The 22,180-nt window shown below is 33.9% G+C and overlaps 2 protein-coding genes across 3 annotated transcripts; both read right to left on the bottom strand.

Annotated features, from left to right (window-relative positions):
- Positions 1-277: 277 nt before the first annotated feature.
- LOC127838737 (uncharacterized) lies at positions 278-8,879 on the bottom strand. 2 transcript variants are annotated; one of them, XM_052366713.1, is made up of 3 exons: positions 8,824-8,879; positions 3,624-3,699; positions 278-1,680 (listed from the first exon to the last, which is right to left on the bottom strand). In XM_052366713.1, the coding sequence occupies exons 2-3, from the start codon at positions 3,658-3,660 to the stop codon at positions 344-346; spliced, it is 1,374 nt and encodes a 457-aa protein (XP_052222673.1). In that variant the 5' UTR covers positions 3,661-3,699; positions 8,824-8,879; the 3' UTR covers positions 278-343. The 2 variants fall into 2 exon arrangements, with proteins under 2 accessions (XP_052222673.1, XP_052222682.1); XM_052366722.1 differs by lacking the exons at positions 3,624-3,699; positions 8,824-8,879 and adding an exon at positions 3,295-3,434.
- A 3,535-nt stretch (positions 8,880-12,414) lies between these two features.
- LOC127834516 (uncharacterized) lies at positions 12,415-22,073 on the bottom strand. Its single transcript, XM_052360440.1, has 9 exons — positions 21,215-22,073; positions 20,794-20,985; positions 20,241-20,450; positions 19,772-19,924; positions 16,323-16,515; positions 15,483-15,660; positions 14,769-14,859; positions 14,011-14,090; positions 12,415-13,741 (listed from the first exon to the last, which is right to left on the bottom strand). Exons 1-9 carry the CDS (start codon positions 22,071-22,073, stop codon positions 13,676-13,678), a joined length of 2,022 nt encoding a protein of 673 aa, XP_052216400.1. The 3' UTR covers positions 12,415-13,675.
- Positions 22,074-22,180: the final 107 nt, after the last annotated feature.

Genomic DNA, 22,180 nt, shown 5'->3' with positions numbered 1-22,180 from the left:
TGATAAAACGGCGATGAAGAAAAATATATGGTACCCGGTATGCGATATGACAGAGCAATGAAAAGGAACTTAATAAAAAAATGTAAACATATGCGTTTTATTATATCGTGTGTATTGAAGAAGTTGTTAAACAGGATGATTTTAAACATTTCGTAAACGACGTAAGCACGTTACTATTTTCATTATAGACACGAGTTTATTCAAGCTGACCTCTCACATCAGCTAGCGACAACAATATTGTTTTCGTTTCAAACTACTGAGTAATTACTGAGTCAATTAAGTAAAACAATTTAACTTAAATCATAGTTGAGACGTTCATTGATACCTTTCCCATACACTTTTTTTATTTTCCAAAGGAAAATCCATGACCGAGCACATGACCGTACTGTTTGTGGGAAACAGCTCGCTTACCAAAGCTCATTCCTTTCCCAAGAACATAACCGATTCTTCGTTTATGCTCTTCATTAAGCATGTGATTGTCTTCTGGATCTGAAAGAAGGGCAACAAATTGATGACTGTCATCATCATCATCGCCCTGGTAACCGCTTTGTCCACCTTCTTCTTCGTCTTTCAATTGAAAAATATTACCGTCGTCGTCAATAAAGTATTTGGCCTCCAAATCATCTTCAGGGAGGTATCCTCGCTCCCCCGAGCGTTTACCAAACTTCCACCCACTTCCAAGAACATACCCGTATCGTTTCAGTCCTCGTTTATTTACCATGTATCCCCTTCCAATGTATCTATCTTCAAAACTCGCGTCATCGCTTTCGTCCTCCATTGAAACACTTTGTTCAGAGTCAAAAGGATTTTCATCTTCATGAGATCGTTTACCCAGAGCAAAGCCATTTCCTAGCACCCCTCCAATATTATTATGTAAATTGTTGTGAAATCTTTTGCCGCTAAAACGAAATCGTCCAAGAAAGCCATACCGCTTGTTAAATTCGTGACCGCTTCGTTTACCGAATATAAACCTTGTGCCGGGACTGCTATGAAAATATCTCTTCTTCTTGAAATCGTCGGCATTCGACTCGTCAACATCAACATTTCTTTGTAAGTATTCGTTGTCAAGCCCTTCTTCAATACTGTCCATAGATTCTGTATTAGCATGTTCTTCTATTTCGTTTGACTCTTCAAAACCATGAGCACGTTTAGTAGCAAATCCTCCACCTAAAATATTACCGAACAATCTATTTTTTGGAAAATGTCTTTTTCCAAAAACGTATCCTCTTCCCAATATGCCTCCGCCGTAAAGTCGTTTCTCTATTTCGGGTTCGTCAACATCATATGGATCATTTTCCTCAGAGTTTATGTATCGATCATAATCATGTCGTTTACCAAATGCTAATCCTTTACCCAACATGTTCCCATAAAAGTGAACGGATCGCTTAGATCTTTCTGAGAGAACATATTTATAACGTTCACCATTCTTTCCATTGTCATGAGCGTTGTAACGGTCTTCGCTCGATTCATGTTCATTTTGTCGATGCCTCTTGCCGAAACTGAACCCATTACCTAGTAGCAAACCAAAACGTTTATGTTGTTCCAGCAATGAATTTAAGTCATCCGTGATAGATCCGGATAAGTATTCATGTGGACCATGATCCTGTGAATGTGATGGTTTGTTTTCTTCTTTTTGTAATTCGGTGCGATCCTCTACTGCACTAACCGAAACAATCATCACTGCAACGCAGAAAAAATACAAATATTTCTATATTTTCCATGTTTTAATATCTTTCCAGATTACACAGTAGTGTTTTCATTTTGGTGTCAGTTTATGAAAAATGAAGTAATTTTAAAATCTTAGTGCTATGCTGAACGAAATAACTGGTTTGTTACGCGCGCATAGTACGATATAGTTTCGTTTCATATTGTACCAACACATTTCCGAAGCTCAGAGCTCAATCGATTGTCCACCGATTTGCAAACCCTCGGTATCACATAACGCATAAGACGTCCTACTTAAAAAATAAATCAATGCCTGTCTACTCTAAGCGGACGTCAAAAATCAATCTTGCAAAAGATTTACTAGAATCGATCTGGCTGCATCGAAAACATATTTAATGCATGCATAATTCGGTAAAACAGTAATTAAAACTGTTTTAACGCATCTCATACAATAAAAAATAAACTACGTTATTAATCACTAACATCGATTTATTCCTTTAGTAGGAAGTCTTCTGCGTTGGTTGATACCAACTTTGAAAATTGGATGAAACTTGATAGAACAGTGGGCTTCAGAAATCGACTGGTGTGCCGAGATCAGCATTTCAAGGGTCTTAGGCACACACCTGGTCCTACATATAAGTAAAAAAAAAATATGACATATGTTTAGTTGTGTTATTGTGTGTAGCAAATGGTACATTTTGAGCGTTTTGGGATCAGGGTTACAGCTGCAAGAGAGGAGTAGAAAAAGATGGGATTGGCAACAAATGACAATAGCATGCGCCTTGCCCAAGCGTGGCATAAGTAATGATAGTATTGTCTCTAACTACCGTTTATTAAAAAAACGTCTTGCGCATCTTGACTTCAGAGCGATAGCATATTTAAAGTTGAAATTTAATTTACATGCGGATTTACGTCATAGACTATTAACAGTTTATGCGGACAAACCGACAGGATTAAAAAAAAACTTAGCGACCGACCAACAGAGTGAGTCTAATATACCCACGCCCTGTTATTAAAATCATAAAAACAATTTATTTGATATGAATATTGAAATTTGAATATCGAAATCTCAAATTGACATAAAATATTCGGTCAAAATACCGGATTTACTATCTGGGTGTATGTCTGAACGACAAGCCTTTTTAACGACGGCCTTTTCAATGAAAAAAATAATCGAATAATTTCAAATGTCTACAATGTATTCGACACGCAAAGCATTATGCTGTCAGTTTGAAGGGAATTACGAGAAAACAAATACAAAAGCATTACATTTTTCTAGACCTTAAGGCTTTAACAAAGTGAATATTTATTAATTTTGGATTAAATTGAGTTTAATCGTTTACTTACATACACCAATATACACTTTTGGTATAGTTTCCCTGGTTACCATTTTTGTTGACTAAAGAAACAATAATAAATCTACTGTTGCTTATCTGTTCAGTATGGAAATGATTTGTATTTCGGATGCATATAAATGGAAACAATTTCTACATTTTATAAATTTGTGCTCAACGTCGGGAAGTCACTTAGTGTTAACTTGTGTAGTTTGATAATGAAATTTCTGTTCTGTGCATGAATAAAAATCATGTGGTATTATGTAATCATATTTTTTATATGATTATACCTTACCTGACTTATCCATTTTTAACTGTCAATATCCTGCATTGTTTGCATATACAATAACTGAGCAATCGGGCTAAACTTTATTATACATTCCCACGCATGGGCTTTTAAATAGTTTCACATGTTATCCAGACATTAAGTTAAAGCTAACACTCGATTATTTTTTTTTTTAATTTAAAGTACGTATGTTGGTTCGATATAACAGAACCAATAGATATATATCTTACTGGAATAGTAAATGTCCTCGCCCCCAAAGAGCAATGTCTTCATCGACTGTCAGACATTGTGGTAATATTTACTATACCCCTCTGATAATAATCTAATTAATGACTCACCTCCTACCAGCACTATCATCGTTACTGGTGTAGTCATGGTGTAATGTCGACAAATGAACCTTTATTTTGTTATTGTCTGAAAACATAAAAGGTGGCATAAACGTAGGACATTAATAATCACATAGCAGTATGTAAAGGCACCTCACAGTACCAGTACACCGCGGAATAAATCAGTGTTATGTACAGTTGAAGAAAGTGTGTGCACATGGCTTCTTATCCATGATATACATAATCCTAGATTATATACATCGTTTAATACATAATCAACAAATGATCAATTTTGCCAACACTTTTTACTTATTGCTGTTGTAAGTACTGGTATTTAATGTGGCGAAGTATTATATTATTATAGTTACGTTTTTTATGTTACCAATGCAATTTACATGCACACTTTGCTCGTGATAACCGGTGATGCTATCACAATCTCGCGTAATACGTCAAAAGCTGGTTCAATATCTGTAATTGATCATTAGTACTATCAATTTCTCGATCTATTTGTCCATATTACATCTTATGCGATCTGATAAGTGCTATTTGCGTTTCAGATCGTAAGTGCATCAAGCGCTCAATAATTCAAAGAAGTTCTGATAACAATTAGGTTATCTCTAGCTCATGTACGAGTTTATGTGTCAAAAGATAAATAGAGCTCGTGTGAAGAAATCTAATGCGTTTATATGTATTTCAGACTCAAATGGTCTATAATAAAATGGTATTCGTCGTACGTTTACATAACAAAGCAATGAGTGTAAAACATTCTCGTTTTACAAGTTGTTTTAAATGTTGAAGAAGTGATTTCCGAACAGGTTTTTAGAATATTCAGTATATAAAAAACAACCCTCTGCAAACAATCGAAATTTAACAATCCCATAATAGCTTCAGCTATTTAGTTTAGCTCAATTGCTTGGACAGCGTTGAGGTTATTGTGGCGTCCTGGAGATGTTTCTTGGTGAAAACGAATACTTTGTGGGTTTTTTAGAAAATCTTTAAAACGCTCTCAAAGTAGATATCGAACACGGGCCCTCGTGATCAGTAGGCCAACACCATATCCAAGACGCACACTGGGACCTCGACGCATAAATTTGGGAAGGGATCATTTGGTTTCATTCTAAATGTAATAAATTACAACTTTCTTGCTTAATTATATAATTAGTACCATGGCAACTTAGTAATCAAGCAATGTATTTAATTTCGTTATCGACTTTCTATGACTTGAAATTTCGAAAAACAACATTTTCTTTCTTTGCTAGAATCGTCAATGCCTGTCTTATATTCAATAGTTTGACTATGTTTTGCAATCATCACGTGTCTCGTTCTAGCGCGTTAACCATATTTTAAAACTGATCAGCATATTTTCTTATTCATGAGACAGTCCCTGGAACATAGTATTAACAGAAAACATCTAGCCGTGGACTTCTGGCCAGCGTTCATTTCTGACCGGATAACAATTTCTTATTGGAAATGACAATGTTGTATGCTTTAATAAGCACGTCAACATAATGACAAATAGATCAAAGACCACAATATCAGTTCAATAATTGGTTATTTATATGGGATCTGTCTAAACAATTTGTCTCAAGGAAAATGAATAAGTTCAAAAATAAACGCCAAATCAAGCATTATCGAAATTGTAATCAATAGCAGTAAGTAACTTTTGATGTTCCATCATAGAACTTTTGCTGAAATAGTTAAATAAATTTCGTTTAGAATTTTCTAAGAAATGTTGAAAAAAATTATATTAATTTTTTTTATATTAAGATAACTGTGGCTAAAACCTGCAATCAGAATAAGCATATAATGTACCATTTACAACTCCGTTTGCAAAGGTGTCTGCTAAAACAATCGATTCACGTGTTTTTCTCTAACATTCAACTCTTTTGAACATTAAGTTTGGAATGTGAAAATAAGTACATGACACGTTGCTATGTATCTCAATGGTGTTCGTTTATTGTATTACTTATTACTATATATTCATAGCAGTATTCAAAAGATAGCAGAATGTCATATGAACGTGTGTGAATGTACACACTGAACAAATCAACAATCACAGTTTATAAATATGTTTGAAAACGAACAACAGAAAACGACAGAGGTCGCCAGAAAATAAATTAACATCAAATGACGTAATGTAAATAAACAAAATTATTTCATTGTTTTGCGCGTGCCAGATGTATACATGTAATTTTCAAAATAATACTAAATTTAATTATGGGGTGTTTATTGAGACACTGCACACCGTATGATAGAATAAAAGTGTGTATGTGTGTTTTGTTTTGTTTTTCTCGTAATTTAGTTTTATTTAAGTGTAATCTATAATTAATGTTGGATAGTATAATTGTATGATTCAGAATATACAAATAAGTTTGATTGTATTCAAAAATAATTTAAGGACTTACAATTCTATGCACTAGGTTTATGTACTTACAATTCTATCCACTAGGTTTATGTAATTACAATTCTATGTACTATGTTTATGTACTTACAATTCTATGCACTATGATTATGTACTTACAATTCAATGCACAAGTTTATGTACTTACAATTCTATGCACTAAGTTTATGTACTTACGCTTCTATGCACTAGGTTTATGTACTTACAATTCTATTCACTAGGTTTATGTACTTACAATTCTATGCACTAAGTTTATGTACTTACAATTCTATGCACTATGTTTATGTACTTACAATTCTATGCACTATGTTTATGTACTTACAATTCTATTCACTAGGTTTATGTACTTACAATTCTATGAACTAAGTTTATGTACTTACGCTTCTATGCACTAGGTTTATTTACTTACAATTCTATTCACTAGGTTTATGTACTTACAATTATATGCACTAAGTTTATGTACTTACAATTCTATGCACTATGTTTATGTACTTACAATTCTATGCACTATGTTTATGATATATCAATAGATTATTCCACTGTGCACATAATATTGAAAAAAAAATCATGATTTTAATCAATAAAGTATGTTCTAAAACTATATGTAAACATAAAATATCAAACGACGTTGTAATAGCACATACATACTTTAAACTGTTTCTCTAAAACGCTTGTTTATAAATTGAAATGGTCGTTCCTGTATTCTACGTTTGCTTCGTTGATTAACGATTTGAACGGTGAGAAGTATACATCTGTGAAAGACGTCAATGTGCTTATTACATTTCAGACAATTGGTTCAACACAGGCTTATAATAGACGGCACTTTCCGCTTTTATGGAATTATTCGTTTAAAGGAAGTCTTTTCTAAACAAAAACGTGTTAAAACGGAAAATATCCATCTCTCATTAGCCTTTGCGGACTGAACAAGTTTATTTGGAACGTCACGTAATGCGCATACGTTAAGACCGGTTCCGGCTCAAACTTGTTAGAAGACGACTGTATTGTGTAAATTGTTCAAATTAAAAATTATGGTACTTTCCCTGCCATTTAGAGCTGGCTTTTAATAAAAATGAAACAGCGTATTGTTCATTGTTTTCACATGATATACATATCATATTTATTTGCGTTGTTACGGAATTCTTTAATGTATTTATTGTATACTGTATCTATCCCTTTATGTATTAGCAGTCAAACACGTACTACGTGACACGGAAATATTTGTCGTTTTAGAGTATAGACATTTTATAACATACATTAAGCCAAAACCAAACTCGCTTATATTTCCAAAGCTTTTAACATCTTTAATGGTGTTTAAAATTGTTTTAGGAATGGGTTTAATGCGAAGCGTCAATTTCATTAAACATTCACAGAAAATTTAATATTTGATAATGGTGCCACAGATAAAACAGTGAAAGTATAAACCAGTGATGTATACTGCGTATACGTCGACATATTTATACATTGTTTAGACGAAGAAATCGTGATGGATTTAAATAGAGAAACGTAACAATAACGAATTGTGTGCGTTTTTAAAGCCAATACCGGGCCCGTATTCACCAACCGATTCTTAGACTTAAGAATAAAGAATAGACTTAGAACCAAGAAAAATGTGTTGAGTGTTTGAATATATTTAGGCCTCCACTGGTGATTATGTCATTAACAAAATGTTGTATATGAAGAATAATATAGATAGAGATGTTTACTGCAGAGTTTGACTCAAAATTAAAGAAATTCTTGAATATTCTAATTTAAAGAATTTTCTTTATTCTTAGACTTAAGTCTAAGAATTGTTTGGTGAATACGGGCCCAGATTTGTGACAAAAAAATCTTTAAACAATAAAATAATTGCATAGTCATAAAAAAGATATATCTAATAGATACTACCAGAAATTAAAAAATATTATTCTACAACGATATCTAGTTTAAACTCTTTATTTTAGCTCGATTGTCTTAGGCTTATAGAAACGCTATTAGTCCGTTTCCAGGACCTAGAGCCAGCCGTAGGAATCGAACAACCCCTAATTTTCGGGTCGCTAGGCGGGCACCATATCCATTACGCCATGGCGACCTTTGACGATAATGACTTTAGTATAAAATCAATGTTAAACCCGAAATCAACAAATGTTTCCTGAACATGTTTTTTGATGTTTCGATAGTGAGTTTACTTAGCTTTTATGTTAATTTATTTATGTTTAAGTTATTAAATTAAAATGTAAAATTGATATTTTTGTTACAAACTATACAATAGGTAAATGGCAATAACATTAACCGTACACTCGAATATGAATATGCATTAAATTTCAAAAACAATATCCTTCTATTTCACAATCGATGGCTATAATCAAAGTATTAAAATAACCCATATTCAATTTTCATATTTTAATTCTCATACGCAGTGCTACACATACAAAAGAAACACTTGTTAAGGCATTACACTTTTATTGAATAACGTTCTTTTAATTTACACTCACTTGCTTTAAAGTGTTCATTTATTGTGAAATTTTAATAGTTTGTTTTATATTAATGCATGCCTTTATCCTCATAATGTTTCGCTTTGTATCGAATGTTGAGTTTCGCGTGCTAAAACATAGTATTAACAATAACCAGTAAATAATGCCCTCATTTAAATTATTAAAGGAATAATAAACTTCACAAAGGTACTTATCAACTATATAAACTAATCGCTCGTTAAAAATATTAAGAAACAACGACGCATGCAAGTCATTAATTTTTAGTATTTTACTGTTTTGCGATTTCAATCTTTCGTGTTGAATACCGTATTGAGAACTGATATCAAAATAATATACATACAGCGAATGGCGTCCGTGTCTCTCAATGTCCTTTAATCTTTCTTCGCTTTCATCCAGTCATAGAGTAACTGACTTCCAATGAAGATTCCGGGCTTATAACAGGGTCGTTGATGCTACGGAAAACGTCATTGGCTGAGATCGGAATTCGAATCTCCACGACATACTCGCGTTGGCATGGCAACATTGCGAAACACTCGGTCATTCTCAGTTATGTCAAACTTGCCAACTGTAAACTAATTAAGGAAGAGCAAGACATCATGTGTGCTCACTATTATGTAAATGCGTTAGGAAATATATTTGTACTGCCATAGGTCCGATTCTAATAATCATTTATCTAGTGTTAATGAATTGTTCTTAACCCATTTATGTCTAGTGGACTCTCCCATCCTTCTTAATAGGATCAATTTGTTTCCAAAATTAGGAATTTCTAGTATATTTATTTCTTTATTTAGAATATTGCTTACTGAAATTCCTGTAAGCAAACAGCGCAGACCCAGATGAGACGCCGCATCATGCGGCGTCTCATCTGGGTATACGCTGTTTTCAAATTCCTTTATTCACGACGCTAGGCATAAGTTGGTTAATTAGATAAGGCGCGAGTACACATATAAAAGACATGTTAAAGCTTTGACAAATACAGAAAAGAGAGTGCCAAATCCCATCCACTCAATCAATAGGCGAAAGTTTGTTGTTTTGTTATATAGTCAGCATTGACATGCGAATTTATATACAAGTTGTTCATGACATTTCATTTATTGTTGCAAAGTGTGCTTTTTGACCACATAATTGTATGAGTTATTTGTCAAGCTATCGCATTCATGTGCTAATAATGCCGCTCGTTTTTGACGTATTTGTCATCTTTATTGTAATTAGATCGTCAGCTTTAAGTTGCCATCTTGTTTGACAACAAATGATGTGCACAGCGACATATATCTGTCTATAAATGGTAATGTTGGTATAAAGCCATGCATTACTGGCATTCGCATATAATGTATTATATTATCTTTATATTGGGAATATTGAAATATCCGTCGCAATATAGTTCTATTATGCCCTTTATAAATGAAATATCCTGATTGCAATACATATTGTTTTGATGTTGTTTTATAAGATTTGTTTTAAACGGATTGAATGTCATCCGTATGTGTTCAATAAAATATGATATATCTTAGTTATATGAAAACAAATTTAACCAATGCCCATCATTTTAGGATATAAGGGTTTAAAGTATCATATGTCTCATAAATAAATCATGAACACATGGATAATATGTATCTAATTGTTATCATAACTATACTCACGATAGTTATTTAAAATTATCTACATGAAACGTTCTTAAATCCATGACTGTTGTTACATTATAAACAATAAATACATTCGCTGTACTTTCTTAACTCGATGATATGTCTAACGAACCCTTTCTTAACCAAAGAACAATGAAAAATATGTAGAGTCATTTGGTGCAAACATCAATTCAGTTCCTGTAGCCGAGTTAAGCCTCACTTTCACCGGTATTCTCGATAATATCAACAAAGCTTATTCAGCGCAGAACCTTAAATGTCAATGCTCGAAAATTAATATGAGAAATTAGTCAAATTACAGCTCTATCTGATGGCTATAAATAAGGTACAATTTTTGTTATCATTTTGCATAACATGACTAAGTACTTGGCCTTGGTACGACCAGTGTCACAAAATGCCAAATATAAATATTCTAACTAACCGACCAAAATCAGCATTTTGCTTGATCGAGATATATGACTAACAAATAAGCCATGTATTCATGCGATGGTGCGGCGATGATTATTCCGAATCTGTAGTAGATCGGAACTTATTATAGGGGCCTTTTCACAGATTCTGGCATGTTTTGAAGTTTGTCATTAAATGCTTTATATTGATAAATGTAAACATTGGATATAAAATGCTCCAGTAGAAAATAAAGAATAAAGTTTAAAAAAAGAAAAAAAGGTAACCGTCAGCAGGGCTCGAACCACTGACCCCTGGACTTCTGGATTAAAATGTCTACTACTTAAACCACTCGGCCATCCTTCCGCATACAATGCCAGATGTATTTTATACTTAATATAAGCAATTCTTGTAGTTTCACAAACGACAACAACAGAACTCTCCAAATTATTAATTCGTTTTGCGTTGCAAGGCTTTATAATTTTCGGGTTTTTAAATAGTCAAAAGATGCATATAATGGCTATTTTAGAGCATGGCAAATGTTCAGTATTACTGTTTCCTCACAAATAACATAACTAAAACGAAAATTTGCGAATCTGATACAACTTTTTCAATTTTGTCAATTTACCCAAACGTGAAAAGGCCCCTTTAAATTTCATTCAGGAGTGAGCCTGAAATAAAGTTTTAGTTGTGTGTGTTTTTTCTTTGCAACGGTGCGCAAGTTTTATAATTCAAATAAAAACCACCTATCATTGGAGACGTAAATACATGGTACTGGTATATACAGACAATTTACAACAAGAAGTGTAAGTCATTTTAAATAATCTGGGCTTCCTTAACCCATTTATGCCTTGCGTCTAGAAAAAAAGCCTTGGCAAACAGCGTAGACCCAGATGAGAAGCCGCACGATGGGTCTGGGTTGTTTGCTTAACGGAATTTCTGTACGAAATATTCTAAATATAGAAATTAATATACTGGACATCCCTAATTTTGAAAATAAATTGATCCAATTTAGACGGATGGGAGAGTCCACTGGCATAAATGGGTTAATAAGTTAAGTGTTAAGTTGTACTCTTGTCTTCAAAACCACAAGTACTACAAATCACTTTAAAAATATCGTATATACAGTCAGGTACATAAGGTTTAACCCATTTATGCCTAGTGGACTCTCCCATCCTTCTAAATTGGATCATTTTATTTCCAAAATTAGGGATGTCTAGGGACGACACTTTCCGCATTTATGGTATTTTTTAATGAAGTCCCTCCATACCGAAAATCTTGTTAAGGCGGAAAGTGTCGTCCCTGATTAGCCTGTGCGGACTGCACAGGCTTATCTTGGACGACACTTTACGCACATACATTATGCCCAGTTTTTTTCAAAACGCGACTCATTTATCTGACATATAATTTGATTTATCGATGACTTTGAATAAAGTAATTAAAGTAAGAAGCGTTTGTAGCGGTTTCAATTAGTATTTTGACAATGAATGAATAACTTAAATAGCGCTCATCGCTTCGATACAAATCCTAAATGATCTAGTTTTAAGCGCGTTCGATTTACTTCACAAATAAACATGGTTTGATTTCAAGCGATGGCTACATATATTATAAACTTTTGTTTTTCAAATACTGAATTTACAAAAGACTTGTACGTGTATATGCGGATAGGTATTGCGACCACTCATTCAAAATACCATTTACTTCAATATATCGATGCTATTTTTGTATTATTAACATAAATAAAATAAATTATAGAAATAGCACTCGACAGCACATCCTTTGCGAAATCAGATAATGATATATAGTGATACACACACATTTGTATAAGGTAAATATGCTTTATTTATAGTCAATAAGGTATTTATATTTACATGAAAACATAAAATACAGTTGTGACATTTTTTTTTAAATAAAATGTATTAATACATAAACGACTATTATTGAATGAATTAACCTGTCGAGTATTAGGCGTATTTATTATTTAAATAAAAGAGTAATATGTATGGCATATTTTTTCAACCTCGAATCATTTGTTCAGACGTCTTAAGCCGCGATATGCGAAAATGGGGCTTTTGCTATACGCTGTCCACTGTATATTGATGCAAGATGTCGGGGTTTCATAAGCTGATAGGGCATATCCTCACCAGATTGCGACTGCGCATGCTGGTCTGGAACTATTTGGCCTCATAGACTATTTTTGATTGGTTGAATTAACTGTGTCATAGTGCGTAGTAAACTTGGTGGACAAGAGTTTTCATTAAATCTTTTTATCTTTAATACAAGTGTAGAAAATGAAATTTTGTTTTATATGTATTATATTACGTTTAATAACGAAAATTAGGTTCAGCTACCTGCGGACCTATTATATATTTCTTAAGACTATAATGTTGTATACACAGGGAAAAATGTGCGTTCAAATTTACATTACTCAGAATATGCCGTGACGAAAAAGTGTCTTTAAAAATATCATACCGCTGAATGTGTTTTGTCATCAACATATTGACATATAACAATATATACCTTTTGAAAAAAAAATACAACTGACTTAGCTACTTGTTATTGTTCAATGTATCGAACAAAAAAGCAACACATTAGTTATCATGTAAGTGAAATATAAAAAGAGATACATTTTGTCTGGATAAAGAAGCTTTCACTTTTCTCTGTATACACCTCTGCAGCAGACCAATCAGAAGCTTGCGTAAACTGCTTAGGATCAAATGAATAAAAGTGTGGGCCTTTAATTAACGTAATGACCTACAGAACAGAACAAATTGAGCACATGAATCTGATTAAACAGTTTCAGAGTTTGTATGTATAAATATTTGACTAAATGGTTTGCCGTAATTTTCAACACTTTGCCGCAACAAGATACATGCTGCGGTTTGTAACATAAATATATGACGAAATGGGTAGTCATTGTGTTCGGTACTTTGTCGCAACAAGATACATGCTGCAAACGTATATTCACTGAGGTAATGGGGTTTCCATCATATCATAGGCATCCATATCAGAATGTTCACTCTACGTGTTGATCACTGTCGAGTCCTCAGTACAGCGCTCGAATTTCAAACAACAGATCAATTCAACTTGTATATGCGTTAAATCGGCAATACATGCCATTGGGCACCTTCCCTTCCAAACGTGACTGGAGTACATTTGTATAAGGGTCTATTCCAAAACGGACATGAAAATCCCAAACATCTCATCAGGTATGCAGTCTTCGTAGATATTTACCTGTAAGACAATATTGGGTTTTGCTTTAAAATTTTAAACATCAAATGTGCGTGTAGGTGCAATACGTATATGTGTTAAGGTTGAATGCGTTTATAGACGGATTACCAATATAATGTGTGGTATACGTCGACTAAATTAAAATTTGATATAAATTAAGATGTTGACAATCAAATACTTTATATGATAGCAAAGAACATAAAACACAAAGTGCATATACAGCTGACTATTTTTGATGTAATTATGAATAATAAGTGTACAGGTATATTTACATCATCAATTAATCCTTTGAAACCATTGGAGTTGGAACACATTCCGATGCCAATAGGCTGTGGTCGGGTCTCTATTCCACCTGATCAAAGAAAAGACAAGCATGATCTTAAGTGCACAATAATTGGGCGACATAACATATTACTTACTTTCGTCCGAAACGTAAACATGTTTTTCAGAAAGTAAATATATATAATATAAGTACGCATAAGAAATAAACGGTAAAAGTATTATTGAATACATCGAAAGAACTGTTCAACGACACGTGAAATAATGTGAAAATTCATACGCGTGCACAATTATGTTATTTTATTTACTTATTTTTTTATTTATTTTTTTTTTTTTTGGGGGGGGGGGGCGTTGTATTAAATTCTTTTTTTTAATTACCGATATAATTAAATCTATGAAAAATGTGTTTAATTGGGTCTATACAGTATTAACACAATGTTTTATTGTTTTGCAATCCTTTACAATCATATTGAGTATGTTGTAGATATGTATTGATGTAAATGGGTGAAAATTAGATTCATGCCGAAACAGTTAACATAAAATAAAAATAAAATAAGCACAAACATTTTCTTACATTTACGAAAATCTATGCATGCCTTGCTACACAGTTATGTACAATGCGACTAAGGCTGAATTACAGCAGTTAATGATATGCTTAACAATACATTGCGTATACCGGTAATTTAAGACGAAGTGGAAAAGTCATTTGTACATTTTAGGACGCTAGAAGCTTCAGCAAACATCTCCTTACCACTACCAAGCATGTTCCTAGCACGCCTGTCTACTGAGCCAACGATCCTTTCTCCGTCGTAAATGAGAGCTACTTCATTCCATTTAGTTTTCTGCAAAAGGAACGACAATTTGTGAGCGTGTATATATCCACAAGTATATTGGTGTCACAACATCTATTTTCACACAAATCTATCATAACATAGTATGAGCAATTCAACTACAAACGTACAAAGACAAAAATAATGTGTAGATGATAAGCACTATTCCAGACACATTTGATCTTATAATAAGTGTAGACAAATATAAACATGTCACATTTAATTATTGGAGACGATCTCACAGGTTTATAAACGCGGATATTAAAAGCAAGGCTTTCGAAATGATTCGAGCATTGAATGGCATCGTTGGTGCGATAAAAACATTATATGAGCCGCGTTCTGAGAAAACTGGGCTTTATGCATGTGCGTAAAGTATCGTCCCAGATTAGCCTGTGCAACCCGCATAGGCTAATCAGGGACGACACTTTCCGCCTAAACTTGATTTTCGGTAAGCAGGGACTTCCTTGAAACTAAAAAAAGCGTAAAGTGTCGTCCCTGATTAGACTGTGCGGACTGCACATGCTAATCTGGGACGACACTTTACGCACATGCATTATGCCCAGTTTTCTCAGAACTAGACGCGTATGTACATTTGTATGCATTATTTGATTGTTTAAGCTCAATTCAATACGTACGTTGTACATAATTTTGAACCTCTTGGCCACGCCCTCGTATGTATCTACTTTAAAGATCACCTCCTGGTACTGAGTGTCTATGGAGATCTCCAAAGATGGCTCCCGGCTGGTCTTATCGTCACAGTTTGAAATCAGCGTTTGAAAACGAGGCTCCGTATTCTGGCTCAAAAAGCTAAATCTGAAAATGATTAAAAAGTATACAAGTCATACGATGTTTGTAAATTATTGTATGTGATACGTATAAAAGATAAAATGACCGATGCTATTATTCTTTTGGTATGTCGCTTTTTCCCCACACACGAACTTACATTTCTTTTTTATTATTTCTTTAAGGCTAAATCACGTTTTTAAAAGCGTATACTAAAACTTTTTCGAAATTCATGAAAACACATTCTTAAAAAGATTTTTTCAAAGAGTATTTCTTTTTAAAGTTCGGTTATAACGCCTTTAGATTTATATGTGTTAACGTCGGATTTGAAGAGATTCACTATAAAACAAGATTACAATTTTAGAAAGGAAAAAAACATGGCAAATCGTCATTTTGATAATCTGTGAACACATTGCTTAAACGGTTTGTTGTTCGTTAATGAGAGGATAATTACCTCATGTGTTATTTCAACCGTGATATACTCTTGCGTTTTTGATGAAAATTTAACAACTGATGTACATATAAAAACTTCATACATTTACTCTTTTATTAAATATTTCGGCCAAAGGCCTTCTTCAGTAAACGATTATTAAGACAACTTTACATAGCGTTTCCTTCTGTCGATCATAACGGAAGTAAATGTACATATAATTTTGCAAACATCCATTGGAAATCGTCTTGCAATTAAATACCTTATAGCAAACACGAGTGGTAGCATGTGGTTAGCATATCGCCAAAGAACAAGGCGACTATTTCCGGTAAAGATTCCATGACCTTCAACCGAAGAGCTGACGCCGTCGACGCCGATGTGCTGCTTCTGGTGGGAATCATCCGCGACCTGGTTCCCGGTAAACGTCACAGCCAGTAACGGCATACACGTACCAGCTAAAGAATCAACTTCATTTAAATATACAGTTCAATACATTTCGATATTGATTTGACAGTTTCCAATAAAAGCTTTTATCACATACCAAAATAAACAATAAAACTAGACAATAATTATCGATGCGATGCGATTCAAAACTAAGTAAGTTATTTACTGTTTAATTTTTCATTTTGCTTACTGAATATAATTAATGGAATTTCCATTTGTGCATAAAAGTGTATAGGCTCCAAATACTAAGAAAAAGTAACTGATTAGATCTAAAAAGAATGTTCAACATCTGGTAGAAATGAATATTTGCCTTATTTATACCATAAAGACACATAACAGGGGAGATAACAGTTGCCGAACAGTAATAACTCTTTCATTACTGACTGTTAAAAAATATATAAGATTACTAGACATGTATTGCCTCGGTAATGTTGGAGGTATACGTGCGGTTTACCGGGTTACCTTGTTTATTATATTTGTTATGACATTGTTGTGTTTACCAGATAAAAACACTCGACAAATTATGCATGGCTAACTTTGACTCGTGCGACAAAAAAGGCATCCATATCCGACCGATAGGAGGTATAACAAGGATAAAAGCATTTTAACGCTAACGTTTTATTTAACGCCATGTTAGTGTGTGAAAAATCACTGGCAATATGACATTACTGATACAAGAGAAAACGTTTATTGTAATTGAGACCAGAGTGTTTAGTTTGCGTTTCGAAGTTAGAAGGTTATAAAGTAAGGGAGAATACTGTCGTGACTTATTCTGATTAAACGGCATAGATTAAAGGGGCCTTTTCACAGATTTTGTCATTTTTTAACTTATTCATTAAATGCTTTATATTGATAAATGTAAACATTGGATCGTAAAAGCTCCAGTAAAAAATCAAGAATAAAATTAAAAAAAGGAAAAGAACATTGCCCGGAGCAGGTTTCGAACCAGTGACCCCTGGAGTCCTGCCAGAGTCCTGAAGTAAAAACGCTTTAACCTACTGAGCTATTCCGCCGAGTACACATACTTGACGTATTTTATACATTATATAAGCAATCTTCGTAGTTTCACAAAATTTAACGACAAAAACAGAACTCTCCAAATTATTCAATCGTTTCGCGTTGCAACGCTTTATAATTTTTAGGTTTTAAAATCGTCAAAAGATGCATATAATGGCTATATTAGACCATGGTAAATGTTCAGTATTTCTGTTTCCTCACAAATATCATAACTAAAACGAAAATGTGCGAATCTGAAACAACTTTTTTCAATTTTGTCAATTTACCAAAGCGTGAAAAGATCCCTTTAACAGTTTGTGGATTGAAGCATGTGTAAACTTAAACAGTAGGGAACATTCGATTTTAGCATAATTTGTTATATTGATCTACTGTAGTCGTTCATGAAAAATATAATTGTACTATATCACTTATAAAATCTACATTTTCAAACGTATCCATAAAAATTGAATACATTTTAATTCATGTATATTTAAATTTATATTGTTATTTATTTATTCACAATCCAGTGTTTATGTAAAATAAATGTTAGCGGAAAGACATGCGATACGTAAACGAACTAAGAGTATGAATTTAATAACAAGTGCATGAAACAAAATGAGGTATGTGCTTATGTTAATGACGAAGATCAAGACTAATCACCCATCACCATTTCTATCGCAAGCAAACGTTCGCACTATTCTCTACAACAGACACCGAACCTTTCATATGAACAAATGGAAATAAAATATGAAATGGTTCACAAAACAGAGACCGTTCACAGCAATTCGTTTTGTATTAAAATAATTAGAATTACAATCCAGATTCTTTTGCTTAATCTCAGCGTGATTTCCTGACGAATTATTTAAGCGAGACTATACGATTTTGTCAAATATTTATTAATTTATATAAAATGTGTAAAAATCTTATTATACATATATTTTAATAAAAATTAAAATAAAAGTTAAAAAGAACATGTGTCGAAAAATGCGAAATAAGCCAGATCTTTAATTCTGAAATTGAAAATGTCTGTACAGTCGAATTCGTCAGCATGTATATCATGCATGTACGATGTGAACTAAATTAAGTTTAATGGTTCATTTCAAATTTCTGCAACGATATCTATTCATACGACACAAGAACACTAACTCCGATCCTAATAAAAAGATGAATGCTTCGGTTGTTGTAGGAAAATATCTTCGTCACAATCGGCTCGGGGCGCTAATTTGTCTTTGCTGCATTTCATTAAATTCGTTCTTTATGTATATTTTTTCTTGCCTATTTTATGTTATTGTAACATATTTTTATCAATATATTACAATTTAACACATATAAAAATCGTATAGACTCGCTTTAATCTCAATGTTTTGTCCTCTCATCCAACTTATCAAAGATTGACTTTTTAAACTTTTCAGAATAAAAAGCAAAACTGTTATTCATTCTAAGCAGGAATTGCGATTTATCTGCTACAGTCATAACGGCTGTTGTTTTGTTCTGTCAAGAGGTATTGTATTGTAACGACTAACATTCGTCTGTATTATTAACACTTATACAATGTCCTGATATAGAAAACTCTTTTATTAAGTAAGCATCTTATTAAAACGATTTTAAAAGTTAAAACGTAATATTGGCCTACATTTTATGTTTGCGTTTTTAGATGGCATCCTTAAAATTGCGTATACATATCTAAAATGCTTAGATTGCAGGCGTCGGATTAATGTGGAAACATGTACATGTACTTGGAAAAACATGTCTTAAAAAGGCTTACTTCAACCGGCTCCATATGAAATTGATTGTGCATGCGTGGGCAACGATGCATTTACGCTCTCTAAAGCTTACATAACATACAAGCTAGCACCAAACCCAGTCTTGCTTGACCCTTTTGTATGCAAAGCGAGCTGTATTGTGAAATCAAAAAACAGCGGCATATGTACGCGCCATGTAGTGCATGCTTGTTGCAAATTACTTAAATATGAAGGCGCGGGAATCTAAGAACACGATTTGTAAATTTTAGTAAGGACGAAAATAAAATAAATGAGGAGCCGAACCGAGTAAGTCTTAATTGGAACTCAAACAAGACTATGTATGATTGTTAAACGTGAATAAATGGATCTTTGCACATAGATTTTGTTTATGTTTTTTTCATCTGGAGGTTTAATAAGCAGTTCATAGCTCTTTTCCCAATCCCGACCCTGACACAGTTAAGTGTCTGTTTCACATTCAGTTATATGTATATATGTAGTATTAACTGGATTTTGATCTTTTGTAAACTACCTCCAGGCTTGTTTGGACTGCGCTCTATGGCAACATCTTGCACGCATGTGCATGCACGCTCATTGAATATGGTCCCTGGGGCGCATGGGCGCTCTATATTTGCATTTCCGTCAAAATATACGGATGGCTTATCTGTTTTACGCAGGAGGCAGCCTAGTAATGAATATGGAGGTATATGTATTTGGTACAATGATTCATGATCTTGATTATACAGTCTTGGATAACCACAGATAACATACAATTTAAAATATATTTCATTCTTGTTGTTTTTAAATCCCAATTTACAAAAACATGTATTTACTAGCGCGTTTTCAGACAAAACTTTTAATTGATAAGATGCATATATAAACTTTTTTTGAATTATTGTGATGTATCATACACGTGTAACCTATTTTAAGAGAAGTATGTGTCTGAATAATAGATAAGGCATAAACATTGAATTATGCACTGCCTTATATATTGATCATACCTGCTGGCCCTTCCATCTGGATTGGCTTCTCGCATGAGTCAGTGCAGTTTTTATTTTCAACACACCCCACGTCGTCTACGAATCCACCCATATCCGGGCAGCAAGAACTCTGGGCATAAGGCGCCCCACCCTCTCGTAGCCCGCAGGACCAGTAGTGCTTGCAATGGCCGTGGATGGTATACCACTTGGTTCCTGGCTCGCGACAACGGTCTGCGAGAATAGAATACGCGATTGTAAATAAACCAAAGTGGAATTGAGTGCATAACATAATGCAATTTTTAATTGCTCAACTTCTTGCAAAAATGAGCATATATAATTTTCTGGAAAAAGTAATTGTAGTTCAAACTTTGTATTTGATTTGTTTTAGATCAACTTACAAAATAAACATTATTATATGAGCCTGTAGTTATAATGTGAAATGGCGCTAACTGTCATTTAAAACGAATGCAACATTTATTCTGCCCATGTCCATAACTACCGTTATTCTTCCACGACAGGAATTTATCTTATCAAAATAATGTCATTATGGACATGTTTCACAATTTATTTGTACCCGTAGGACAGTCGGCATTCTTTGGATCGACGCATATGTACGTTTTTCTATCGAAGAACGAGCCTAATGCGCATTCTCTGTTGAAGGCTCGAACGGTTTGACCTTGTCGCACGCATTCCACGTACTGATGACAATGCACGCGATCCGGTAACAGACAGCGATCATTAACAAACACGCATCCTTGACATCGCTCTGAAATAAACATAATCTGATGTTGTTTACCTCATAATTTATAAAAAAAAGTAATTATGGGACTGTCAAACGTCTTGTAGACGTGTTCACTGTGCACATAAAAATATATATTTAAGCAATTCGTGTTTTTATGGTATAAAACATTTAAACGATAATTCAATCTCACGTAAAAAATAATTATAGCGGTTTATTATATATTTCACGCGTTAACACTAAAATCCATACATACTGTCAAAATTTACAGGCAATATTTCGTCTGGATTGGATCCATTGGCAGAAGCCTTTGAAACGGTAGGTTTGGTGGATTTTTCTATATTTGGCATTGGCATGAACGTGAACTGAACTTTTGTGTCGAAAATTGGAGGAGGGTTAGGATCTGCGGTTTGTAATATTGGGGGTACAGTTGTTGTCGTTGGTGCTCTTGTAACTGACGTCGCTGGAGTTGTTGATGTTGTCGTAGAAGCATATTGAGTCGTAAATTGCAAAATAACAGGACTTACAGTTATTTTGTCGATCACCTCTGTGGGTTGATTCTGATTTGACTGCGCATGCGTTTTGCGTGATAAATCTATCTGATATGGGACACCAAGATGCTCGTGTAAATCACGTTGATTAAATCGAGCATGCCAGTGATCCATTATTGTCGAAGCTGTTGTTGCTAATGTCGTAGTTAAAGGCGTTGGTATGATGTTTGGATTTTGTCTTCTATGAAATCCCGGTGCCTTAAAAATTTCAATACTCGACAATGCACCAGCAGGTGAATAATCATGACGATATTCAGATCTAACAATGTTCGAGTCAGATTTCACCTCGCTTTTACCCGTAAGCAATGCTAAAGAAAATGGTGGCGACAGATCTGCTTCTCTGGGTATTTGGTCTAACCCCAACGCAACTCGTCGACGTTCATTACGAATCCGATCCTCCATCATCAGTTTTTCCTGTTGTTGTTCCTCCCGTTTCTGTACATCCATCAACCGCTGTCTTTTCTCGTGTTCTTGCTTTCGTAGAACTTCTAACAAATGTTCATGGTCTTGGCGTTGTTGTATCTCTAGGAGACGTTGTTGTTCCAGTCGCTGCGCTTGCTCCATTTTGCTCTGCTGTTCGAGAAGAGCTTGTTTTTGCCTTTGAAACTCATCATTTACGGATGGTTCCTTTTGAGATTGCGCTGATAAAGCGCTGTTATTTGTAATATGAT

This window comes from Dreissena polymorpha, chromosome 1, assembly GCF_020536995.1.
Source record: "Dreissena polymorpha isolate Duluth1 chromosome 1, UMN_Dpol_1.0, whole genome shotgun sequence".
In the NCBI taxonomy this organism is placed as follows: Eukaryota; Metazoa; Mollusca; class Bivalvia; order Myida; family Dreissenidae; genus Dreissena; species Dreissena polymorpha.
The sequence above is the reverse complement of the archived record's forward strand: the minus strand, read 5'-3'. Positions and strand labels throughout refer to the sequence as shown.

Excerpts from the sequence above, each read along its gene's own strand:
- LOC127834516 (XM_052360440.1), bottom strand. The coding sequence starts at position 22,073 with ATGGAGCAAGCGCAGCGACTGGAACAACAACGTCTCCTAGAGATACAA. Across the intron at positions 20,451-20,793 it reads GAATGCCGACTGTCCTACGG|ACCGTTGTCGCGAGCCAGGA; the intron begins GTACAAATAAAT and ends CTATTCTCGCAG. Across the intron at positions 14,860-15,482 it reads GGTTCAAAATTATGTACAAC|AAAACTAAATGGAATGAAGT; the intron begins GTACGTATTGAA and ends TTCCTTTTGCAG.
- LOC127838737 (XM_052366713.1), bottom strand. The coding sequence starts at position 3,660 with ATGACTACACCAGTAACGATGATAGTGCTGGTAGGAG. Across the intron at positions 1,681-3,623 it reads GATGATAGTGCTGGTAGGAG|TGATGATTGTTTCGGTTAGT; the intron begins GTGAGTCATTAA and ends TCTGCGTTGCAG.